Source organism: Delphinus delphis, chromosome 10, assembly GCF_949987515.2.
Source record: "Delphinus delphis chromosome 10, mDelDel1.2, whole genome shotgun sequence".
Taxonomy (NCBI): domain Eukaryota; kingdom Metazoa; phylum Chordata; class Mammalia; order Artiodactyla; family Delphinidae; genus Delphinus; species Delphinus delphis.
In genome coordinates this window covers 33,961,286-33,983,899 of record NC_082692.2, presented here as the reverse complement: position 1 = coordinate 33,983,899, position 22,614 = coordinate 33,961,286, and the positions used below count along the sequence as shown (strand labels likewise).

Below are 22,614 nucleotides of genomic sequence, written 5' to 3'. Positions count from 1 at the left end.
ATGTTAGGGCGTGTTCTGATTTCATTCTTTTACATGTAGCTGTCCAGTTTCCCAGCACCACTTATTGAAGAGACTGTCTTTTCTGCATTGTATATCCTTGCCTCCTTTGTCATAGATTAGTTGACCATAGGTACATGGGTTTATCTCTGGGCTTTCTATCCTGTTCCATTGATCTATATTTCTGTTTTTGTGCCAGTAGCATATAGTCTTATTACTGTAGTTCTGTAGTATAGTCTGAAGTCAGGGAGTCTGATTCCTCCAGCTCTGTTCTTTTCCCTCAAGACTGCTTTGGCTATTCGGGATCTTTTGTGTCTCCATACAAATTTTAAGACTTTTTGTTCGAGTTCTGTAAAAAATGCCATTGGTAATTTGATAGGGATTGCAGTGAATCTATAGATTGCTTTGGGTAGTATAGTCATTTTCACAATATTGATTCTTCCAATCCAAGAACATGGTATATCTCTCCATCTGTTGGTATCATCTTTAATTTCTTTCATCAGTGTCTTATAATTTTCTGCATACAGGTCTTTTGTCTCCCTAGGTAGGTTTATTCCTAGGTATTTTACTCTTTTTGTTGCCATGGTAAATGGGAATGTTTCCTTAATTTCTCTTTCATATTTTTCATCATTAGTGTATAGGAATGCAAGAAATATCTGTGCATTAATTTTGTATCCTGAAACTTTACCAGATTCATTGATTAGCTCTAGTAGTTTTCTGGTGGCATCTTTAGGTTTCTCTATGTATAGGATCATGTCATCTGCAAACAGTGACAGTTTTATTTCTTCTTTTCCAATTTGTATTCCTTTTGTTTCTTTTTCTTCTCTGATTGCTGTGGCTAAAACTTCCAGAACTATGTTGAATAATAGTGGCAAGAGTGGACACCCTTGTCTTGTTCCTGATCTGAGAGGAAATGCTTTCAGTTTTTCACCGTTGAGAATGATGTTTGCTGTGGGTTTGTCCTATATGGCCTTTATTATGTTGAGGTAGGTTCCCTCTATGCCCACTTTCTGGAGAGTTTTTCATCAAAAATGGGTGTTGAATTTTGTCAAAAGCTTTTTCTGTATCTATTGAGATAATCATATGGTTTTTCTTCTTCAATTTGTTAATATGGTGTATCACATTGATTGATTTGCGTATATTAAAGAATCCTTGCATCCCTGGGATAAATCCCACTTGATCATGGTGTATGATCCTTTTAATGTGTTGTTGGATTTCTGTTTGCTAGTATTTTGTTGAGGAGTTTTGCATCTATATTCATCAGTGATATTGGTCTGTAATTTTCTTTTTTTGTAGTATCTTTGTCTGGTTTTGGTATCAGGGTGATGGTGGCCTCATAGAATGAGTTTGGGAGTGTTCCTTCCTCTGCAATTTTTTGGAAGAGTTTGAGAAGGATGGGTGTTAGCTCTTCTCTAAATGTTTGATAGAATTCACCTGTGAAGCCATCTGGTCCTGGACTTTTGTTTGTTGGAAGATTTTTAATCACAGTTTCAATTTCATTATTTGTGATTGGTCTGTTCATATTTTCTATTTCTTCCTTGTTCAGTCTTGGAGGGTTATACCTTTCTAAGAATTTGTCCATTTCTTCCAGGTTGTCCATTTTATTGGCATAGAGTTCCTTATAGTAGTCTCTTAGGATGCTTTGTATTTCTGCCGTGTCTGTTGTAACTTCTCCTTTTTCATTTCTAATTTTATTGATTTGAGTCCTCTCCCTCTTTTTCTTGATGCATCTGGCTAAAAGTTTATCAATTTTGTTTATCTTCTCAAAGAACCAGCTTTTAGTTTTATTGATCTTTGCTATTGTTTTCTTTGTTTCTATTTCATTTATTTCTGCTCTGATCTTTATGATTTCTTTCCTTTTACTAACTTTGGGGTTTGTTTGTTCTTCTTTGTCTAGTTCCTTTAGGTGTAAGTTTAGATTGTTTCTTTGAGATTTTTCTTATTTCTTAGGTAGGCTTATATTCCTATAAACTTCCCTCTTAGAACTGCTCTTGCTGCATCCCATAGGTTTTGGATCGTCGTGTTTTCATTGTAATTTGTCTCTAGGTAATTTTTGATATCCTCTGATTTCTTCAGTTATCTCTTGGTTATTTAGTAACATATTGTTTAGCCTCCATGTGTTTGTGTTTTTTACCTTTTTTTCCCGGTGATTGATTTCCAATCTCATAGCGTTGTGGTCAGAAAAGATGCTTGATATGATTTCAGTTTTCTTAAATTTACCGAGGCTTGATTTGTGACCCAAGATGTGATCTATCCTGGAGAATATTCCGTGCGCACTTGAGAGGAAAGTGTAATCTGCTGGTTTTGGATGCAATGTCCTATAAATACCAATTAAATCTATCTGGTCTATTGTGTCATTTAAAGCTTGTGTTTCCTCATTAATTTTCTGTCTGGATGATCTGTCCATTGGTGTAAGTGAGATATTAAAGTCCCCCACTATTATTGTGTTACTGTTGATTTCCTCTTTTATAGCTATTAGCAGTTGCCTTATGTATTGAGGTGCTCCTATGTTGGGTGCATATATATTTATAATTTTTATATCTTCTTGGATTGATCCCTTGATCATTATGTAGTGTCCTTTCTTGTCTCTTGTAACATTCTTTATTTTAAAGCCTATTTTATCTGATATGAATATTGCTACTCCAGCTTTCTTTTGATTTCCACTGGCATGGAATATCTTTTTCCATCCCCTCACTTTCAGTCTGTATGTGTCCCTAGGTCTGAAGTGGGTCTCTTGTAGACAGCATATATATGGGTCTTGTTTTTGTATCCATTCAGAGAGCCTGTGTCTTTTGGTTGGAGCATTTAATCCATTCACATTTAAGGTGATTATCGATATGTATGTTCCTATTACCATTTTCTTAATTGTTATGAGTTTGTTTTTGTAGGTCCTTTCCTTCTCTGTTTCCCACTTAGAGAAGTTCCTTTAGCATTTGTTGTAGAGCTGGTTTGGTGGTGCTGAATTCTCTTAGCTTTTGCTTGTCTCTAAAGCTTTTGATTTCTCTGTCGAATCTGAATGAGATCCTTGCCAGGTAATCTTTGTTGTAGATTCTTCCCTTTCATCACTTTAAAAATATCATGCCACTCCTTTCTGGCTTGTAGAGTTTCTGCTGAGAAATCAACTGTTAACCATATGGGAGTTCCCTTGTATATTATTTGTCATTTTTCCCTTGTTGCTTTTAATAATTTTTCTTTGTCTTTAATTTTTGTCAGTTTGATTACTGTGTGTCTTGGCATGTTTCTCCTTGGGTTTATCCTGCCTGGAACTCTCTGTGCTTCCTGGACTTGGGTGGCTATTTCCTTTCCCATGTTAGGGAAGTTTTCGACTATAATCACTTCAATATTTTCTCGGGTCCTTTCTCTCTCTCTTCTCCTTCTGGGACCCCTATAATGCGAATGTTGTAGGGTTTAATGTTGTCCCAGAGGTCTTTAGGCTGTCTTCAATTCTTTTCATTCTTTTTTCTTTATTCTTTTCCATGGCAGTGAATTCCACCATTCTGTCTTCCAGGTCATTTATCTGTTCTTCTGCCTCAGTTATTCTGCTATTGATTCCTTCTAGTGTATTTTTCATTTCGGTTATTGTGTTGTTCATCTCTGTTTGTTTGTTCTTTAATTCTTCTAGGTGTTTGTTCTTTAATTCTTCTAGGTCTTCGTTGAACATTTCTTGCATCTTCTTTTTTTTTTTTTTTTTTTCTTTTTTGTGGTACATGAGCCTCTCACTGTTGTGGCCTCTCCTGTTGTGGAGCACAGGCTCTGGACGCGCAAGCTCAGCGGCCATGGCTCACGGGCCCAGCCACTCCGCGGCATGCGGGATCTTCCCGGACTGGGGCAAGAACCCATGTCCCCTGCATCGGCAGGCGGACTCTCAACCACTGTGCCACCAGGAAAGCCCTCTTGCGTCTTCTTGATCTTTGCCTCTATTCTTTTTCCGAGGTCCTGGATCACCTTCACTATCATTATTCTGAATTCTTTTCTGGAAGGTTGCCTATCTCCACTTCATTTAATTGTTTTTCTGGGGTTTTATCTTGTTCCTTCATCTGGTACAAAGTCCTCTGCCTTTTCATTTTGTCTCTCTTTCTGTGAATGTGATTTTTCTTCCACAGGCTGCAGAATTATAGTCCTTCTTGCTTCTCTATCTTGTATTTCTGTTATTTAAAAAAAATTTTAGAGATGGCTTTGCTGTTCATGCCTTTGAATCTGATCCTTAGAAGTCACAAGTGGCCTCCTCCCAGTCCTCCCCTTCTTGGCTTTTCTGCTGCCTTTGACATCCTTGACCACTGTGCTGGTTATTCTCCTCTCCTGCCCCCTCCACCAACCCATGTTCTTTCTGCTTAGTCCTGCTCTGTCCCAAGGAGACTGACCCCCTCTGGACTGCATCACCCAGGCTCCCAGCTTACTGGCTTACTGATGGGTCGAGTCAAGGGAAGATATTGGCAAGGGTTTGGAGGCCAGGAGGAGAAATAAGTTGGGGTCTTTACTTCCTCCTACTCCCTCCTCATCTGCCGTGGTTTAAACAGGGGCTGCTTTCCTCTGTAGCTACAGCTCTTATTGGTGGTCCCTCTTCCATGGCTCTGGTGCTCACTCAGTTCCAATAACACAGTTCTTTCTCCTTGCTCTTTCAAGTGTGGGGGTGTTAACAGCTCCCGGTCTTTGGATGCATCACGATCCCTTCCCTTACTGGTTCCCTTATCCTTGCCCACTCCTCTGTAAAGAACCCTGTTAAAATGATTGATAATTCAGCCCTTTTGTGTAAGCCATTTGTTCCTGGAAGGAAACTTGGCCTTCAAATGCCCCCTCCTTCTTGACATTCCTTTCCCTCTTATAGAAGGGAATGGGAGAGGCTGGAGCACTCTTCTCAGGGGCACATTCATTTATTCTACAAATATTTTCCAAGCACCTACCATATGCCAAGCACCATGCCAGTTGCTAGGGAGATGCAATAAACAAGAGGCAGTTCCTCTTTGTTGCTAGATGTGGAAGTGATGTTGATATTGTAAAATCTGTAGTGGCTGGATTCTAGAAGGTTAATACCTGGGTTTGGGGAGTGAAGTAAGGCCCTCGAATGAGTCATCAGAGAAAGTCTGGGACATATCTGGCCATCTCATCCAGAAAGGCACATGGGCTTCTGGTCCAAGATCGAGTTGAGAAGTCAGAATGCCCATCAGGGTAGAAATCAGGCCAGGCTTTGACCACAGAGATCTGCCGGCTGAAATTGGTCTTGCCATAGTCGGATGCATAATGCCTTAACAATGAAAGAGAATTATTAGAGAATTGCAGCCTTTCTGAAAAGAAGGAAAATGTTTCTCCAGGGAGGGGCTGATTTCCACCTCTAGCACAGACTGGACCCCACACGGTGGCACTATTTCCCTGTGATGCCCTGGTCTAAGCTAGGTCACAAGTCCTTCCCTCTACACCCAGAGTGTGTTGGGCAATCAGGGATCAACAAGGAAATAAATCTTGAGACCAATGTGCATCTAGCATCAGCCCTTCCTAACATTATCTGGCCATGAGACCCTTTTAAAATTACTCTAAATTTCGAGACATTCACAGGAGTTCTAGAGCAATAATTTGTGCCTTAATTAGAGTAGAAAGCAAAAATAGTCCTAAAGACAAATTAGTTGCTGTGAAATTTGCTTGTTTCGAAAAAAAATTTTTAGCAGAATTTTTAAAGTCTCAATTTAGAAAAATTAGATAATTTTTAAAGACCTAGTATTGAAATTATAAGACTCAAGATTTAATCGTGCTTACTAAGTAGATGACATAGAGCAAATGATATCAACAGTTACTTGGTAAATACTTCTTGTGCAGTTGAAACATCATACCTTCAAACCACAAGCAATTTCCTCCAGGATCAGCTGCCACACTTAGGTGGTGCCCAGCTTTAAAGGGAGATTATGGCTATTACAAGAATAACTATGTAAAATGTATTCAGCATTTATAAAATCTTTTAAAAACTATATTCAGTTAATCTTTATCAGAAAAATATATGAAAATTCACTCTAAAAAGGTAAAAGTTGTCCATAATCCCACCACTTAAAACACACTAACAGTTATTGAGTGCTTACTATGTGCTAGGCAAACACATACTTTACATGTGTTACCTTATTACCCATCAGGTAGGTAATATTATTGTTCCAGGTAACTGGGATCCAGAGAAATTAAATAACTTACCCAGGATCACACAGCTCATATAAGGTAGAAGTTAGATTTAGATCCACGTAATCTGGCTCCAGAGCCAGTCCTTCATTTTATTGAGTGGAATTTTCCTTCCCTCCTCTAATCCCATTGCCCAGAGATAATCGTAGTGATATTTTGATGTATGTTCACCTATTCTTTTTTCTATGGTCACACACAGAGACAGAAGTGCCCCCAAGGAATGACTCAGAACTCTGGGAACTCCAGGCCATGTGGGCAGAAGGGTGATGTCCTGCCACATCATGGGAAAGATTACTTGGAACTGCAGATTCATCACTTCTCCAGGGTGATATAAAAGGTCATCGAATCCAGCTGCCAACCAGATGCTAGAGCCCCCTGGGCAAAATCCCAGTGAGTCACGCAGCCTCTGCTGCGATCTCACTGCCTCCTGCTCAGACAGCTCGTTTGGGAATGTTTTTGTTAGACAGGACCTTGCTTGCCCTCAGCCATAATGAGATGTCAGCCTTGCTCATAGGACCTGTGTCATGGCCAGAAATGGAGTGAGGGGTTGGAGAGGAGAAGGGAGGGTGGTCTGAGGTCCGGTGGGCAGGTGTGTAAGGATGAGGCCTTCCTCCAGGAGGAAGGCGGGGTGAGTGGCTCTCACTTGTGCCACCTCCGCTGTCATCCTCCACCTGGAAACCATCAGGCGGGGTTAGAGAAGAAATCTGGCCATGGGTGGTAGTAACCACAGAGTGTGCCCTTTCCCTAGACCCCTGCAGATCCGGGATAGCTCCCCTGCTTGTATTGAAAGATAGAGAAGGGCTGGAATGGGAAGGAGGAGAAAGAAGCAGCCCTGATCCCATGCCTGGCACTGGGCCCTCTGAGTCCATGATCTCATTTAATCTTCACAACAACCCTGTAAAATGGTGGTTCCCAGCTGGGGGAGGTTGTGTCCCACAAGACGAACTTGCCAATGTCTGGAGACATTTTTGGTTGCCACAACTGTGCAGTCTGGGGGTATTTGTGCTATTGCTGTCGAACGGGTAGAGGCCAGGGATGCTGCTAAATATCCCACAATGTACAGGATGCGCCCTCACAACAAAGAACTGTTCAGAATAATATCCAACTGTCACAGTGCCAAAGGTAAGAACCCAGATGAAAGTGGGAATGTTATTGGTCCCATTTTGCAGGTGAGAAAACTGAGGCTCAAAGAGGTGAAGTGACCGGAAGTGAACTGTCTGACTCCATTTCATCCCAAGAGCCAGGTATCTGTGGGAATGTGGTAGTTGGAGGCATTTGGCAGTCAGCAGTGTGTGGGAGGAAATGAAGGGCTGAGAGGACAGGGGTGAGGGGACAGTGCCTGTCAATGACAGGGCTGATGGCAGCAGTGGTCCTCCTGGTGCTCCTGGTGGTGAGCAGTGTTGAAGCTGGAGGAGGTGACAGGGAGGGGAGCACTCCTATCTATTTGCCCCACACTCCAGGGCTCCCCACTTCTAGCCCCCAGGCCTGGGTAAGCAGAGGCCACACATGGCCCTGCAGATGAATGGAGGTATCATGCTCAGTAGTGTTGGATTTCCTTCACTGTGACGTGCCACAATTTTAGATTAGGCATCACACTGTCACTTGTATATTGAATGTGTTCTATAGTCTCTTCTGTTTTCATTTGAACATGTCATACACTTTCAACGTTTAATGGCTCCCTCCACCCTCCCAACCTGTGTTGTCTCCCCTGGATAAATTCCTGCTCAACCAACAAGGCCCAGGTGGTGTCACCTCCTCTGGGGAGTCCCCCAGGAGAGTCCAAACCGTGGCTTTCTCCATCAACCTGTTCCTCTCTTCACTGGACCTCCACCCAACATGCTTCTATGATGTTACCTACCACCCTGCATCATAGTCCTTAATTTACTTGTCTGTCTCCCTGGCTGGGCTGTGGGCTCCTCCAGCTGAGGATGGGGTCTCAAGGTTTTTGATTCCCCTCCCGGAGCCTAGCCCCATGCCCTACATGGAGAAGGGAACGAGCCAAGGCTTGGGCAGTGAATGACTCAGCCACCGATCTGGGTCCTCAGGCATCCAAACCGCTGGACAGGCTCCCATAGGGCAGGAGTCTGGGAAGGTGTCACTCAAGCCCTGACCATTGCAGAGAATGCAGGGGATGCTTTGCAACTCTGAAGTTTGCAAGAGGAATACTGAGGGCCTTGGTTAGGGATGACCCCAAAGTTCCCACTCTGACAGGTAAGGTCTCTTACTATCAGGGGCAAGTTCAGGCCCTCTGAGGCCTCGGCTGCTATGCCTCTCAGCTCCACCCCCAGGGCCTCATGTCTGCCTCGCTACCTGGCTGTCTCCTGTGTCCACATTTCTTGACCCTCACCCAGTTACCTGTGACCCATCTCGAGCACAGCCCTTTGAGAGAAAGGTGGGGGTCAGGGTCGGGGTAGGGATGCCTGGGAATGGACCAGTAAGCCAGTCTTGTTCAAGCTTGAGGAAGCTCTGCAGTCATCACACGTCAATGGAGGAGTCCTGCTGGCAGCAACAAAAAGGGTCAGAGAAATGCGTGTGACGGGAAAGCTAGCAGGCCTGAGTTCTATGCTGGTTCTGCCCCTGACCAACCAAAGACCTTGGGGAAGGGGCCCTAGTGTTCAGCTATGAAACGGTTGAAGGAAGTGATTTTTAGGGTCCTTTCCAGCCCTAACATCTTGTGATTCAGGAAGTCTGAGAGGCACACAAAAGGAGGAAAGGAACTCACCCTGGGATATACCAGACAGATGGTTCTGAGACCAGAGTTCCTGGAAGACTCGTAGATTCCACACCAATAGAACCCTCTGAGTTCAGCCATGATGAAGAAGCCCAAGCTGAGGTCATCCTGGCTAGAGAATCAAAGCTACTGGGGCTTGTCCAGAGCCTGGAACGTGGTTAATACAGTACAACTATGTGCTGATATTTCCCTGTGTGGGTTTTCATCTTTAAGCCTTGCTGGGGTGGATACCAGCATTGCACGGAGTTGTCCTGTTCTCTAGTTTACACAGCAACTCTGGCCTCTGTTCCCTCAGGTCAGGGAGCCCCGCCAACCACCACTGCAGGGCTGTGAGATGAGGGCTTCCCCCCTGCAGGGAGCCACCCTCTTTGTGTCTACACTCAGAATGAGCCCCAGAGCCGGCCTCTGGCCACAATGCCACCCTGTCCCTGCCCTCTCCTCCCCAGAGCCCCCTTCATGCCTATCTCATTTAGCCATCTCCCCCTCCTCTTGCCCTGATCCCTCTGCCCTCCTTGCCTGCCCCTCATCTGAGGCCAAGAGCACCAGCAGGACAGGTGGCAGCAGGTATGTGGCCTCCCAGGCCACGGGCCCTCTTCTTGAGTTGGGTTGGGGGAAGGAAAGCAAGGGAGCAGCGAAGCCCCTGAGGAGAAAAACCCAGAGCCAGGGGATTCAGCCCATCCACTGAAGCCTGCCTGGAGAAGAGGGGGAGACCTTGGCCTATAGGTGGGACCCTCAGCTGCAGGTGCTACATCTGAGACTAGATAGAGACTCCAGGGGACTCTGGCTCTCTTGTGCCCAGCCTCTTCCCCGTCAGCCTGTCTCACTCCCTCTGGGGTGGAGGAAGCCATAAAAGCCCAGGAGGAAACCATGGTGAAATTGTAATACTGAAGAGCAAATCTGACTCCATATCGGATCTGTTTCTTTTAGTTTCACCCTTGTATTCTATTGCTTTTGCTTGGAGTTAAGAATGTTGTTTATAGCCTGAAATATACATAATAGCCCATTCTCAAGGCTCTGACCTTTAAAGGTATAACACTTTTCCATTCATATAGAGATCAAAGTTGCACAACAGAGAACCACATTTGTCTTGTTGGAGATTTACAGGAACATGGTGACCTGACCTGCGTAGACAACTACAGGAACAAAGGATTAACACATCCCCTCCAGGGTCTGGCTGGCACCAAGAAGTTTGCAGCCACCAGCCACACCCCCTCCCCTTTTAGTATAAAGCAGGCCTGAATTCTAACTGGGCTAGGATGGTTCTTCGAGTCACTAGTCCACCATCTTCTCTGTCTGCTGGCTTTCCAAATGAAATCGCTATTCCTTGTCCCAACAGCTTGTCTCTCCATGGATTGGCCTGTCGTGTGGCAAGAAGTACGAGCTTGGACTTGGTAACAAATTAAGAACCTATCTTTCCTCCTTCCTTCTCCCTTCTCTCCTACCACTTCCTCCCAAGCCTCAACTTTCTCCTCCCCACCGAAGAAAAGCAGGGGCTGAAGGTGAATGACAGAGTTAGGGGACACTTGCAAGGTCTCCAGGGGTCAGAGACTTCCCGCCCAGGCCTGCCTGGGAATTGGGAAGTTCTGTGGGGACTGAGGGAAGAGGGGAAGGGAGATGGAGAGTCATTTCCAGGAATGGAGGTGCAGGGAGGGTCCCTGGCAAGGGTGGGAGAGAACAAAGCTGGGGGCAGGAACATCAGAGGGGAGGGGAAGGGGGAGATGGGTGCAGAAGGAGGGGGAGGGAGAGGAGGAGAAAGGATCTCTGCCCCTCAGGTCATCCCTGTGCCCCAGCTCCCAGCCTGCCGTAGTCACTCCATAGTGTTTGCTGAAAGGCCACACTAATCAAACACATTTTTTTAAATTGTCTTTATATGAGCTACAGAAAAACGATTGTCACAGGCCGTTTATGGTTAATAGAGAAACAACAAAGAAAAGAATCAACCCTGTAAACAAGCAGAGGGGCAGATTGGGCTTGTGGGTAGCAGACTCCGAGGCAGCGATTAGTACCAGGAAGTTTAAAGTGCTCGGGGACCAGGCTGGGGAAGAGAAGGGCAGGGGAAGCAGGACAGGCAGGAGAAGTCAGGCTGCCCTTGGGCCACAGGAAGCTCAGGTCACTTTGGGAGCCATTCTGGAGATGGGATACTCTTCAGAACTTGCCAAGGTGGCAGGGGGTGCCGGGGCTTCAGACCCCCTGCGTCAATCAGTGGGGGTCGGGGGGCTGCCCTGGGAAGGGTCTGCCCCAGGCGTGAGGCTGCCTTCCACCTTCACTACTCCCAGCACAGGGGCAAGAAGCCCATCAGCCCGAAGGAGGAGCCGGGCTGCACAGAGCAGTGTCCACCCACGCAGGGTGATGCAGAGTGAAAAGCACATTTGCAGCCATTGGGACTGTGAACCTCAGGCTTGCCTGCTGGCCTCACAGCAAGAACGCGTGTGTCCTGTGGGATTAGATCAGGGCTCACAGAGTGAACATCCCATGGGTGCTGGGCTTCCTGTATTTGTTCCTTCCCTTGGCCACAACAGGAAGCCCTTCGCAGGTATGTCCCGTAGTGTCAGTCCATTGCTCAGGAAGACTCTTCGTCTCGTCCACCAAAGGCAATAGCAGCTCTGGCCTGACACCCACCCCTGCCTTGCACCTGCCCGCCCTGGATCTGCTGGGGGTCTGGATACCCCTGGAGCTCCGGGGAGAAGGGCAAACAGAAGGAGCATGTGAGGGGCCAGGGTTTGAGTAAAATGTCCTGGAGCCTGGAGGTCCAAAGAGGCCACCCTGGCCCATAAGAGCTAGGAAGCTGGGTACGGAGTCTGCACCTCCTTCTCAGCACTCTGTGTCCTTCCTTACCATGGATTCACATGGGAGCAGGCTCCATGGGTGGGAGGTGTGCCCGGTTCCAGGAGCCCCTCCTCCTGGGCAAATAAGGATGGTCGGTCCACCTAACAGCTACCCAGCATGACATCAGGTAACAGAGGCCTCTGCCTGGGCCCAGACCATGTCCCCCTACACCCTCCCGTCAAGTACAAAACAGAGAAATAGGATCCGATGGTTTTAAAAGTAGAATGTGACAAGCATCAGACCTGGAAAAGAACTGGAGGACCAAGCAGCACGAGGCTTTTACTCAGTGTATGAGGTTCGTGTTAATCCATTTTATCCTGAAAACAGTCTTGAGAGGTAGGAATTAGTGTCCCCTTTCACAAGAGAGGAAAAATGAGGCCCAATACGGTTAGTGACTTGCACAGGGTCCCACAGTGACAGGTGGCATCCCTGGGTCCCGGTCCTGAGCCTCTGCACCCACCAACATCCCGCTCTCAGCCGGCACAGGGCTGCCAGCGTGTGGTTTTAGGGTGGAGGATAAATGTGTGTGTGTCCTGGCACCAGGTCTGTCAGTTCCTCAGTCTGAGTCTCCCCTCTAGTGCCTTCTCCTGGACATAGGAAAGAGGGGCTGCCTCCCTGCTGTCCCCCAGGATTGCCCCCTGCTCCTTCCTCCCTCCCCACTTCCATCCTGGAGTGGCACCTGCAGGCTGGCTGCCCACCAAGGCCCCAGCTGTGTCACTCCCCTGACTATGACATTTGATCTCCCACCTGGGAGGGCTGTGTCCCAAGGCCAAGGGTGGACAGGCCACATCTCCCCGCAGTCTCTCATTCCACTGGCTCCAGGCTGGTGGATACCCCTCCCTAGGGGAGGAATGCAGTCCATATTCTTCAGCCTTCGCCGCAGAAGAAGCCAACTCTGAGGCACGAGCCAGTGAGGCAGGGGAAGATGCCCCCGGCCATTGGGCCCCTGGCCCAGGCTCCTTAGCTCCATCCTCCCTGCCCCTCCCAGCCCAGGCAGTCCTCCAGGCTCTGGTCAGCTCTGAGTTGTCTTTGCTGTGTCACCAGTGGGTCCTCTCTTCTCAGGGGACAATGAGTCCCCAGAGGGAAGGTGACCCCCCCCCCTTCTCTGAGCCATGGCCTCCCCTCCAGTGGACTCTCAAGGGCCCCCTGTTCTCTTCAGGAGCCCAGACCCGGAGCCTGGGTGTGGGAACTGGGGGAGAGAGCCCTGATCAGCCTCTGCATGCAAGTCGAGGGACAGGCTGGTCCTGCGGGTGAGGGGTTCTCAGCTGCGCGGTCACAGCTTTCCCTGGAAGGGCCGGCCAGCAGGCAGCAGCAGCGGGAGTGTGGGCTCTGCTGGCTCCCAGGACTCGACGGACAAGCAGCCACGGTCAGATCAGGGCCCATCCAGAGGCCCCATAGAGGACACTTGGCCCAGGGGGTGGGGGGCTTGGACAGCTCTGGGATCCCCAACACCTTTGGTGACCCCCAACTCTTAGTCACTGTTCCTTCTTCTCTTCCAGGGTGGGACCCTTGGGACACGGGCTGTTTCTGAACTCTTTCTTCCCCCAAGGGCATGAGGACGCTTGAAAAGAGCAGAGGGAAACTGAGGACAGAGCCCCGGGTGGGGAGAGGGCAGCCCTAGCTGTCCACCCCTCCCCCCATCAGCTTGATAGTAAGAGGTTCCAAGGCCGATGGGAGCTGAGGTCTCTGTCTGCAAACAGCACACCTGGGGCTTCTCTGCCATCCAGCCAGGGCCCAGGAGTCTGTGGCTCTCAGCAGAATCACCTCAGTGGCTCCCCCCCTACCCCCAGGGACTTCCCACCTGGTGCCCCCTGCTCTGCCCCCTGTCCCCCGCCAGGTTCCGGGCAGCCCAGGGGAACTGAGAGGATGCAGTACGGCCTCCGGTTCTGGGAAGGCCTGAGTCCAGCATTGCACAGTCCTCATCCGCAGCCTGGCTCCAATCCAGACAGGTCCCCATCTTCACTCCTCCTCTGGTCTCCCGGGACCCCTCTGGGAGAAGCTCCCCCCCACCATACAGTTAAGTGGCTTCAGACCAAGCAGGCTTCCACGGAGGCTCTGGTCTTGTGGATGGGTCCCTCCAGGATCTGGCAGGATCACGGCACATGCTGTAGCCTGCGAGGATGGGGACAGAGATGAAGAGGGCGGTCCTCCTGCCCACCACCCACAGCTCCTGGACCAGCCCAGCCTCTCTGCCTCTGCCCTCCGCTTGCTGTTGGCTCAGCCCCAGAAGGCTACGCTGAGCTGTCACCGCCTGCCCACCCACCTCCCTCACCTGGGTGCTGTATGGTCCTCCTGACTGGACACAGGTGAGGACACACCGTCTGGGGACCGAGGGGAGTCGGGCACTTTGGAAAGGGTGTCAAACCCCCCAGCGCTCTGTCCTCGGGGGGCCAGGAGGGTGGGCTCTACTCACTTCCCATGTGTCTCTTCTTCCAGAACCCATAGACCACGATCAGCATCACAGGCACTGGGAGCAAGGCCAGCACCGCCACGAGCACAGCAGGATAGAAGTCCTGGTGCCTGCGGAGACAGGACAGAGTGCGGAGGAGGTGAGTACCAGGGTGCCCCACCCTGGCCCACGTCTTTCTGCACACCACGGGAGAGGAGTGGGACCAGGGGAAACCTGCCAGTCCCCGCGGGGAGTGATGGCCTCTCTTCCTTGGGGACCCAGCTGTGGGAAGTGAGGTGCTCAGAGGTCAGGGGATGAAGCCCCCTGCCCCCAGCAAAGGGAAGCGTCTCCACTTTAGTACCTCTCCTCCATTATTCCCCCAAATCTGCTGAGGACAAGGCTCTAAGAGACCCGCATTTGTGACAGGAGAGACCAACGTTTGTACTGTCCTCGTGGTGACTGAGAATGGTACTTGCCACCTCTGTCCTCTGGAACAGATGCTGTGGGTGCCCTGCCTATATTCCAATAACCAACAGAGTGGGTGTATAAATACCCCAGCTCCCTTGCTCTCCAGGTGGCTGCTAGACACTGGACCCTAGAGTCTCCCCAATGGGATTGAGCTCTTGCTGCCCACAGTGATAACCAGCCTCAGTAAGTTCTCTATCTGCTGCCTTCCCTTCCCTGTCTCACTTCCCCATGCTCTTTCCAGTGTTCCAAATACAATGTGAATCCTGGTCTCAGAGTCCACTCCTCAGGGAACCCAAATTAAAGTGTCCCCATTTCCCACTTCCTACTGCCCAGGCTGCTCCCCTTGTCTGGTCCCTACCCTCTCCTCTTCATCCACAGACTCCTTTGCTGACCCAGCCCCTGCCCTCGTTTCCCACTGCCATCATTTCTGTCCCATGTCCATCCCAGCTTCCCTCTCCCACGTCCCATTCAGCAACAGGCCAAACTGAGTTCCCGGTGGGTGAAAGGGGCTGGTCTGCTGCAACATTTCACCTTGGGGTCTGTCCAGGCACCAAGAACTGTTGCCATGTCTGGGAAAATGGCATTCAACCCAGGCCCCCCGGGTACCTGCTGGGGGATAATAGGTTGAGGAGAGACCTGCCAGTGGGGCACATTCCCGTGGTGGGCGATCCCATGGTGCACAGGTGCCCAGCCTTAGTGGGGGTGGAGGCTGGGCCAGCAGCGGAGGCTCCGGCATTGCTGAGAGACGCAGTCACTGTCTGGGACCCCATGGTCCTACTGGGCCCCATGGTGGAAGGGCTGGTGCCAGTGAAGCCGTAGCCCGTCACAGAGGTCAGTCTGATGCTCCCTGAGGCAGGGAAGGGCAAGAGTCTAGCCAAGGTGAGAAGTCCAGGTGTGAACACCGTCGTGCTGGTGGTGAAAGGGGCATCAGGGCCTGAGGTGAGGGCTGGGCCTGCTGTGACGACAGTTCCACTCTGGAGGATGGTGGGCAGCTTCGTAAGAGGAGTGTTTCTCTTGGTTGTGGAGGCTGAGGGACCAGAGAGGGAGGAAGGTGAGACTGAGTCGGGGGCCTTGGTGCTGGAAGCAGCTCTCGGCAGCCCACACACTTGTCTGGGTCGGACCTGTCCTTGTCTTTTGCTCCTTGACCTTGGACCTAGGATTCTGCTCTGCTGAGGGACCAGGTGCGTGCTTGTTCAGAGGGTGAGGTCAGGGAGGAGGAAGTAGGCACAGGAAAGAAGGAAGAGCCTTTCACAAAATTTTTAGTGTCCCCTGTCAGGCCACCTGGGCCAAGAGGACACTTCCCTCCCCACCCCCATCTCTCTTGTCACTTCCTGGACCTTCCTCATTCCTGTAAGTCAGAGATTTCTCTGCTCTGATGTTGAACATGAACTTTCCCAGTTGCTCCATGATTGGTGACTGGGATCCAGAGATGAAGACAAGGAAGCATCAAAGGTCCAGACCCCAAAGAGCGCCATGAGCAGCAGGACCAGGTGCCTTCCTTGGGGGCTTATTAAGAGACACAGGAACTGGTCCTGCCACCTTCATGCATCAGTTCAGGCCCTTATCATCCCATTTTCTAGAAGAAGGTTGGACTTTGGATGGTGGAAGAGGAGGGAGTGGTAGGAGCTGTGAGGGCTCAGTCTAGAAGGCAGTGTTGACTCTTTCTCATCAGGGAACAGGAAAATAAAGAGAGAGGGATGGTGAGGGGGAGAGGGATGGTGAGGGGGAGAGGGATGGTGAGGGGGAGAGGGATGGTGAGGGGGAGAGGGCTGCTGCTGGCTGCTGCTGCATCCCACTGCTATGCATGCAAGGATGCACTCCTGAGAGCCAGGTGGTCACCGTGGAAGGCGCCCATTTTTCTGGGCAAGGGAACCAGAACAAGTGGCATTGGTGAGGGTGGGGATGCGGGGAGGGGCTGATCTGGAGCCAGATCTCCCACATCATCCTACTCAGCAGTGTGAAGAGACCCCCAAAGGACCTTTCAAAGAACTCATACACAGGTGCCTTGGGAGAGCCGGCATTTGGCCACAGAGGATCTAAGAGTGGGCAGAAAAGGAGTGACATCCAACAGAGAGAGACCTCCTACAAGGGTCAGTGAAGTCACACAACCGTTTCCCTCTCCTTCATCCCTGCCTCAATATACCAAGGGGTTGGGAGGGGCAGGGTCAGGAGGAGGTGATGGAGAGGGGTACCCCTTCCCTACCTCCTGAGATCAAGGAGGGGGAGCTGGACAGCAGCAGTCCCCCTTCTCCACTTCAAGTGCCTGGGGCCATAAACCTGGTTTTCAAGGGGGACTGGAAGAGTATATATTGCTAGAAGATTCGCCTTTTTAATTGCCTGTGCATTTTTTATTTCCTAATAATTGAAAAGGTCTGCAAAGTTGGAATCTCCCCAAACTGTGGTTAAGAGGTGGAAAGTGAGATCTGACATAGTACAACAGAGGGATACACTAAGGGAAAAATAAAACCATTTCATGTTTGTATCCCTGCAAATTAAGACTTCAATAAATTGGTTTCGACTACTTCCCTAGGGCTAAATCAGAACCCGGAGAGGGAAGGAATGAGATTTGCTCCATATCTTAGAGACAGCAGTTACCCTAGCTCAGACCCAACAGAAGAAGGGGATGCAGTTGGGTTAGGGGAACAGGGAAGGGTGGATAATAAGTTTCACAGTCACTGGCTGCTCTTTGTCTGGCTCCTCACCCTTTCCCATCTTATAACTGTGGAAGGAGCACAGGGCTACATTCTTGGCCCTCCTCTCTTTTTCTACACTCAAAGGAGAGTTTTGATAACCTTAAAGACAAGGCACCATATCACCTCCTCTAAACTCTCCCATAGCTTCCGATTCTACCTAGGATAAAACTCAAACCCCAAATCAGGGACTGTAGGGCTGCTGTTTGCCTGTCCAACCTCATCTTCTATCACTCTGCCCCACCCTCAATATGGACCAGCTTCTTCTCACCTCAGGGACTTTGCACATGCAGTTCTGCCCGCCTGGAAAGCCCTTTGAATCACCCACTTTCAACAGGGCTAGAAAGCTCTCATCACACGCAGGCTCTGCTTGATGTCATCTGCTCAGGGGGTCTTCTCTGATTCCCCAGTAATTCAGTAGCTCCCCCCACCACTGAACTTTCTAGTTCATCACATTGTTTTATTTTCTTAAGAACATTTATTGTTATCTGCAACTGTTTATCTGACAATGTGCTATTGCCTGTCACCTCCCATAGGGTAGGAATGGGTCCGGTTTTGCTCACCACTGTATCCTCAGAGCCTAGAATAGTGCCTGGCACAGAATCAGGGCTCAGTGAATATATATGGAACAGATGATTGAATAAAACAAGCACAGAGTCCTGAGTTCTAATCTCATCTCGTCCACTTGCTAGTTCTGTGACCCTGGACAAAGTCAGAGCCACAGGGACTTTTTAGATCTCATTTCCTTCATCTGTAAAAGGGCGACAAGCATGCCCATGAAGCTGTCTGTAAAGGAACGGTGAAAACCCCACTGTACATCATGCCTATTGCTGGATTATTATTGTTATATTTGATGTCAGTGGAGTACAGGGCGGGGAGGACACCCCCCCAGCATCCCAGTGCCCCAGCAGGCCTGCTCACCTGGAGACACTTCCAGCAGGAAGCCCATCAGAGGGTAGAGGACGCCAGAGCTGTTGCGCATGCACCAGTACCGGCCCGAGTCCTGGCGCCTCAGGGCCGCCATGGTGATACTGACCACCTTGGCCTGGGTATCGTCCTGCAGCAAATAGCGCGGCCCCTGCACCCCAACACGGGTGAACACAGTCTCGCACTTCTTCCTCCTGATTTTGCACCAAACCTTACCCTCTGTGTGGTTTTTGCGGCTCTTGTAGGAGCACTGCACAGACAGAGTCTCCCCTTCGAAGTGCCGCACTTTGGAGTACACGCTCTCGACAGGGGCACCTGGGGAGACACAACTTGTTGAGAAAGGAGGAAGGAAGCATCTTGAAACTCAAAGCTCATGGTGAAGGGAGAGGAGGTGGATATTGCTCTGCTGTCATGGAACTCAAGAGTGTGAAGAAGAAATACAGCCCAACTCCAATGGAGGGGGACACAGGCTCCTCCCCCAGGGAGCTCTTGGTCTGTTGGAGGAGACACTAGCCCTGCCCTGTAGTTCCCAGACTGATGGGGGAGACAGTAGTCCTGTGCCCTTGGGGAATCCTGAAATGATGAGGAAGATACAGGGCTAGCGCTACGGGGACGCCCAGTCTGATGGTGGAGACACAGGCCTAGCCCACAGGGAGCCCCTAGTCTAATGAAGGAAACTCAGCCCTTACACTCAGGGGACTTCAGCAGACGCAGCCGTTTTCTTTGCGGCATTTTCTAGTCTGATGGGAGAGTAATAAGCCCTGTCTTCAGGGTCTTGTGGGAAAGAGTCAGGTCCTGCCCTCAATAAGACAGAGACACAGACAGAAACGCAAGTCACCATTCTGAAATTCCAGAGCACAATGAACTTAGGTAGATAAGAAAATTCAATCTTTGAAAATATTAAGAGTAGTTATTTGTTTCAAAAACAGGTTTACTCTAGTCACCTTTTAAATAGCAAGTTGTCTGAGTTCATTCTAGGTGATGTTTAATTTTAAAATATTCTATGGGCTTCCCTAGTGGCGCAGTGGTTGAGAATCCACCTGCCGATGCAGGGGACACGGGTTCATGCCCCGGCCCGGGAAGATCCCACATGCCGCGGAGCGGCTGGGCCCGTGAGCCATGGCCGCTGAGCCTGCGTGTCCGGAGCCTGTGCTCCGCAACGGGAGAGGCCACAGCAGTGAGAGGCCCGCGTACCACAAAAAAAAGAAAAAATAAAATAAAATATTCTAGTTACCTAAAACCCATAGATCCGATATGCCCAGACATTTGTATACACTCCCAATGGAGTGTAAACCAAAGAATTCTACAGTGATTCACTGTTCATATGTTGCCTTCTATGCCTAGGAAGATGTGGTCAGTGAGCTTCATAACCCGTGGTCTGATGGGGAGGGGGTGAAACTAAGGCTGGGGTGGTGAATCAGGGGACAGGGAGAGAGAAAGCTGCAGTGAGGGGCCTCCAGCCCTCCACCCACCCTCAGCTTGGCACTTCCTCCTCTAACACCCTCCGAGCCTTCTGCAAACACGCACACAGTTCTCCCCAGTAGGACAGAGTGGACAGCATTTTGGAGTCTAAATAAACATAGGTTAAAACTCGGGTTCTACCACTGACTAACCATGTGAGCAGATCACTTAATGTCTCTGTTTCTTATCTGTCTCTGGCTGGCTCTGAGAACTGCGCCCCAGGACAGTGCCTCGAATGTAGTCCATGCTCAGTGCACGTCTCCTTCTCCCAAATGCAGGTTGCTCCAGACTTTCCCAATGGAACCCAGAGCTGTGACAGCCAAGGGCCCACCACCCCAGACATCCACCTTAGTTTCCAACCCAGCTGCCACTAGAGTTGAGGCTTGGAGTAAGGTAACGCCCTCTCTCGTATCACTTTGTCCCATGCAAGTTAAACAGAATGATCCAACTCAATTATTTGGCAGGTGGCAGGTTTGGGGGACCCCAGGGGACACTCTTCTGCCCTGGAAAAGCGGGTGTCTCTGGGAGAGGCGTACAGATAGGGTGACCTTGGAATGGGTCTCCAGGGCACTGTGTTTACATGTGCCCACCTTCCACCCCTCACACAGGAGGTGCCCAGAACTGAACAGGAAATGGTGACTTGGTTGTCATGGCAGCAAGCAAGGCAGGATTGGGTGAGGCCCCCTCAAGGAGCATTTAGTAGATGTGGGGTGGGAGAGATTGCTTCAGGGATTGCTTCCCTACCCCCACCCCAGGACAGGGGGTAAGGACAGAGGGCGTGGCATCAACGTTCCAAGAAAAAGCAAATTCAAAGCGCACACACGTAAGGTAATGATTCCCATAGGCACCAAACAGGGCTCTCCCGACAGAGGCCAAGGGATGAGGGCTTGTTGTGTGTGAGGAAGTGGGGTGGCCCTGGTCAGAGGTCCTGAGGAAGACAGGCAGATAAAGGGGCCCATGCAGAGAGGGTCCAGAGCTTTATCTTAGTTTGTGAGGCCTGGGTTAGCTTTGCCCGGGGCCAGATACTAGGAGGGCACCTTCTCACCGGTCTCTGCTGGGGAGCTACGAGGTCAGCCAGACCGTCTCCTCCTCCTCCAACCCCACAAGATCACTGAGCAAAGGAAAAGCAGGAAGGGGGTCCAGGAGCAGACCATTCCCTCCCCCGTAAGCCACCCGCCCACCCTCTCACCTGCGACAGGGCCCTGGAGCCACAGCAGCAGCAGCAAGGCGGGAGCCATGGCTCCGAGCAGTGGGGACGGGCACAAGTCCAGCAGGGGGCAGGGATCCGAGGTCAGGGCCCCAGGCCTATGCTGGACGTACCACTTGGGGCTGCCAGGGAAGACCTGGGGTTCTAAATATGAAGTTGCCCATTTAGGGAAGTGAGGAAGTTGTGGGACCCACTGTGACCGGCAGACCGCAGGGGCCCGCAGGGCCTGTGAGAGGGCGGTGCTGGTGCAGTTTCCACCCCCTCTTACTCAAAACTTCAGGCAGGTGTGGCTGCTCCACCCGGCCGGGGCCTCCCAGTCCAGGGAGGGCTCTCGGGGTCAGAAGACTGCTCACCCTCTTTGGATTCCCTCCTGGAATCTGGTCCATTAGGAATGCCATCCTTTGAAGCCAGTTATTCATCTAGTGGGCTAGTGTGAGGTTTCTAGAACCTCAGGCACAGACGTCCCTGGAATTCTCTGTGCTCAGAGACCCAGAGATATAGGCTATGGGGCTTGGGTGGGGCATCTCAGACCCAACGTTTTTCACGAACCCACATTCACGGGGAGCTTCTTGTAAACGCCCATTTGCTTATTCATGCACTCATTCGTGCATATGTGTGTTCGTTCTGGCACTCTGCCTCTCTCTCTCCCAGGCTCCTGGCTGGTCAGAACAGTCACTCATGCTCACACTTGCAAATAACCCCTTACATGCTCAGATGCAACCTTATTTTTGTCATGGTTAGAGTGACAGGAGAAAAGAAGATGCGAATTGTAAGACTCGGAGCATAAAGTTTGGGTTCAGGGAGGAGCCCCTGTGCTCTCACGTATGCCTGCGCACGCACACACACACACACACATACACACACTCTCATACTCACACACATACACTCACACACTCTCTCATACACACACACACACACACACACACACTCATGCACTGTCTCATACTTACACAGCGGCAGCTGCCTCTCCTTTTCAATGCTCACATCTCCTTACCTTTATCCCTCTCTCTGCCTCTCCTACCAACACCTCTAATCACCCATCAGCTCTGTCCAGACTCCGGCTCCCTGCTGCAGCCTTCCTAAAGCAGCCCCAATGTTCCCCTCCCCCACCTCTTCTCCAGAAACCACGCCCCCTGCCCCTTCTTCCCCTGCTCCAGCCCCCAGCCAGCACACAGGCATGCGCACTCAACTTCCTCTCAACCAACCCTATCTCTCCTATACAGCCGCCCAGCTCCAGCTAAAATGACCCAGCATTTGGCCCAAGACCCCACCCTTCACTCAGTCCCCAGGGCCGAGAATCAGAAGGATAGACTTCTGACATCCAGGAGTTGTGTCGTAGGCTCCTATGCGCGTGGGGACCCAGGTGGACCCTCATGACTATGTGCCCTCCCCCTACTCACCTATGCTGACTTTCTTCTCCTTAGATAGGACTCAACTCAGAGTAAAACGTCCTCAAGTTTGCATGGCCACAGTCTTAAACTGAGCTTGAACCCCCAATTCCCAAAGCAAGGAAGTTTTATCTTTGCTGATCCCAAATTTTAGTCTCAACATTCATTCATTCGCTCATCAGTTTGTTTGTTCTTACAGCCTTATGTGCTATGCCTGGTGCTGGGCACCAGCATATAGAAATGAGATACAGTTGTCACTTCAGACCTCTCAGCCCCCATAAGACAGTATGCTTTCCTTATTCACCCTTCCTTTTTCATATTCTCCCCCAGTTTAACACTGCTCCTCAGACCCCTGAGTTCAGAGGCTGTCTCTC

The 22,614-nt window shown here is 50.2% G+C and overlaps 1 protein-coding gene across 1 annotated transcript; it reads right to left on the bottom strand.

The window, feature by feature from the left end:
* Nucleotides 1-13,727: 13,727 nt before the first annotated feature.
* LOC132431532 (trem-like transcript 2 protein) lies at nucleotides 13,728-21,040 on the bottom strand. Its single transcript, XM_060021283.1, has 5 exons — nucleotides 20,835-21,040; nucleotides 18,179-18,499; nucleotides 15,174-15,594; nucleotides 14,124-14,230; nucleotides 13,728-13,822 (listed from the first exon to the last, which is right to left on the bottom strand). The coding sequence occupies exons 1-5, from the start codon at nucleotides 20,881-20,883 to the stop codon at nucleotides 13,728-13,730; spliced, it is 993 nt and encodes a 330-aa protein (XP_059877266.1). The 5' UTR covers nucleotides 20,884-21,040.
* Nucleotides 21,041-22,614: the final 1,574 nt, after the last annotated feature.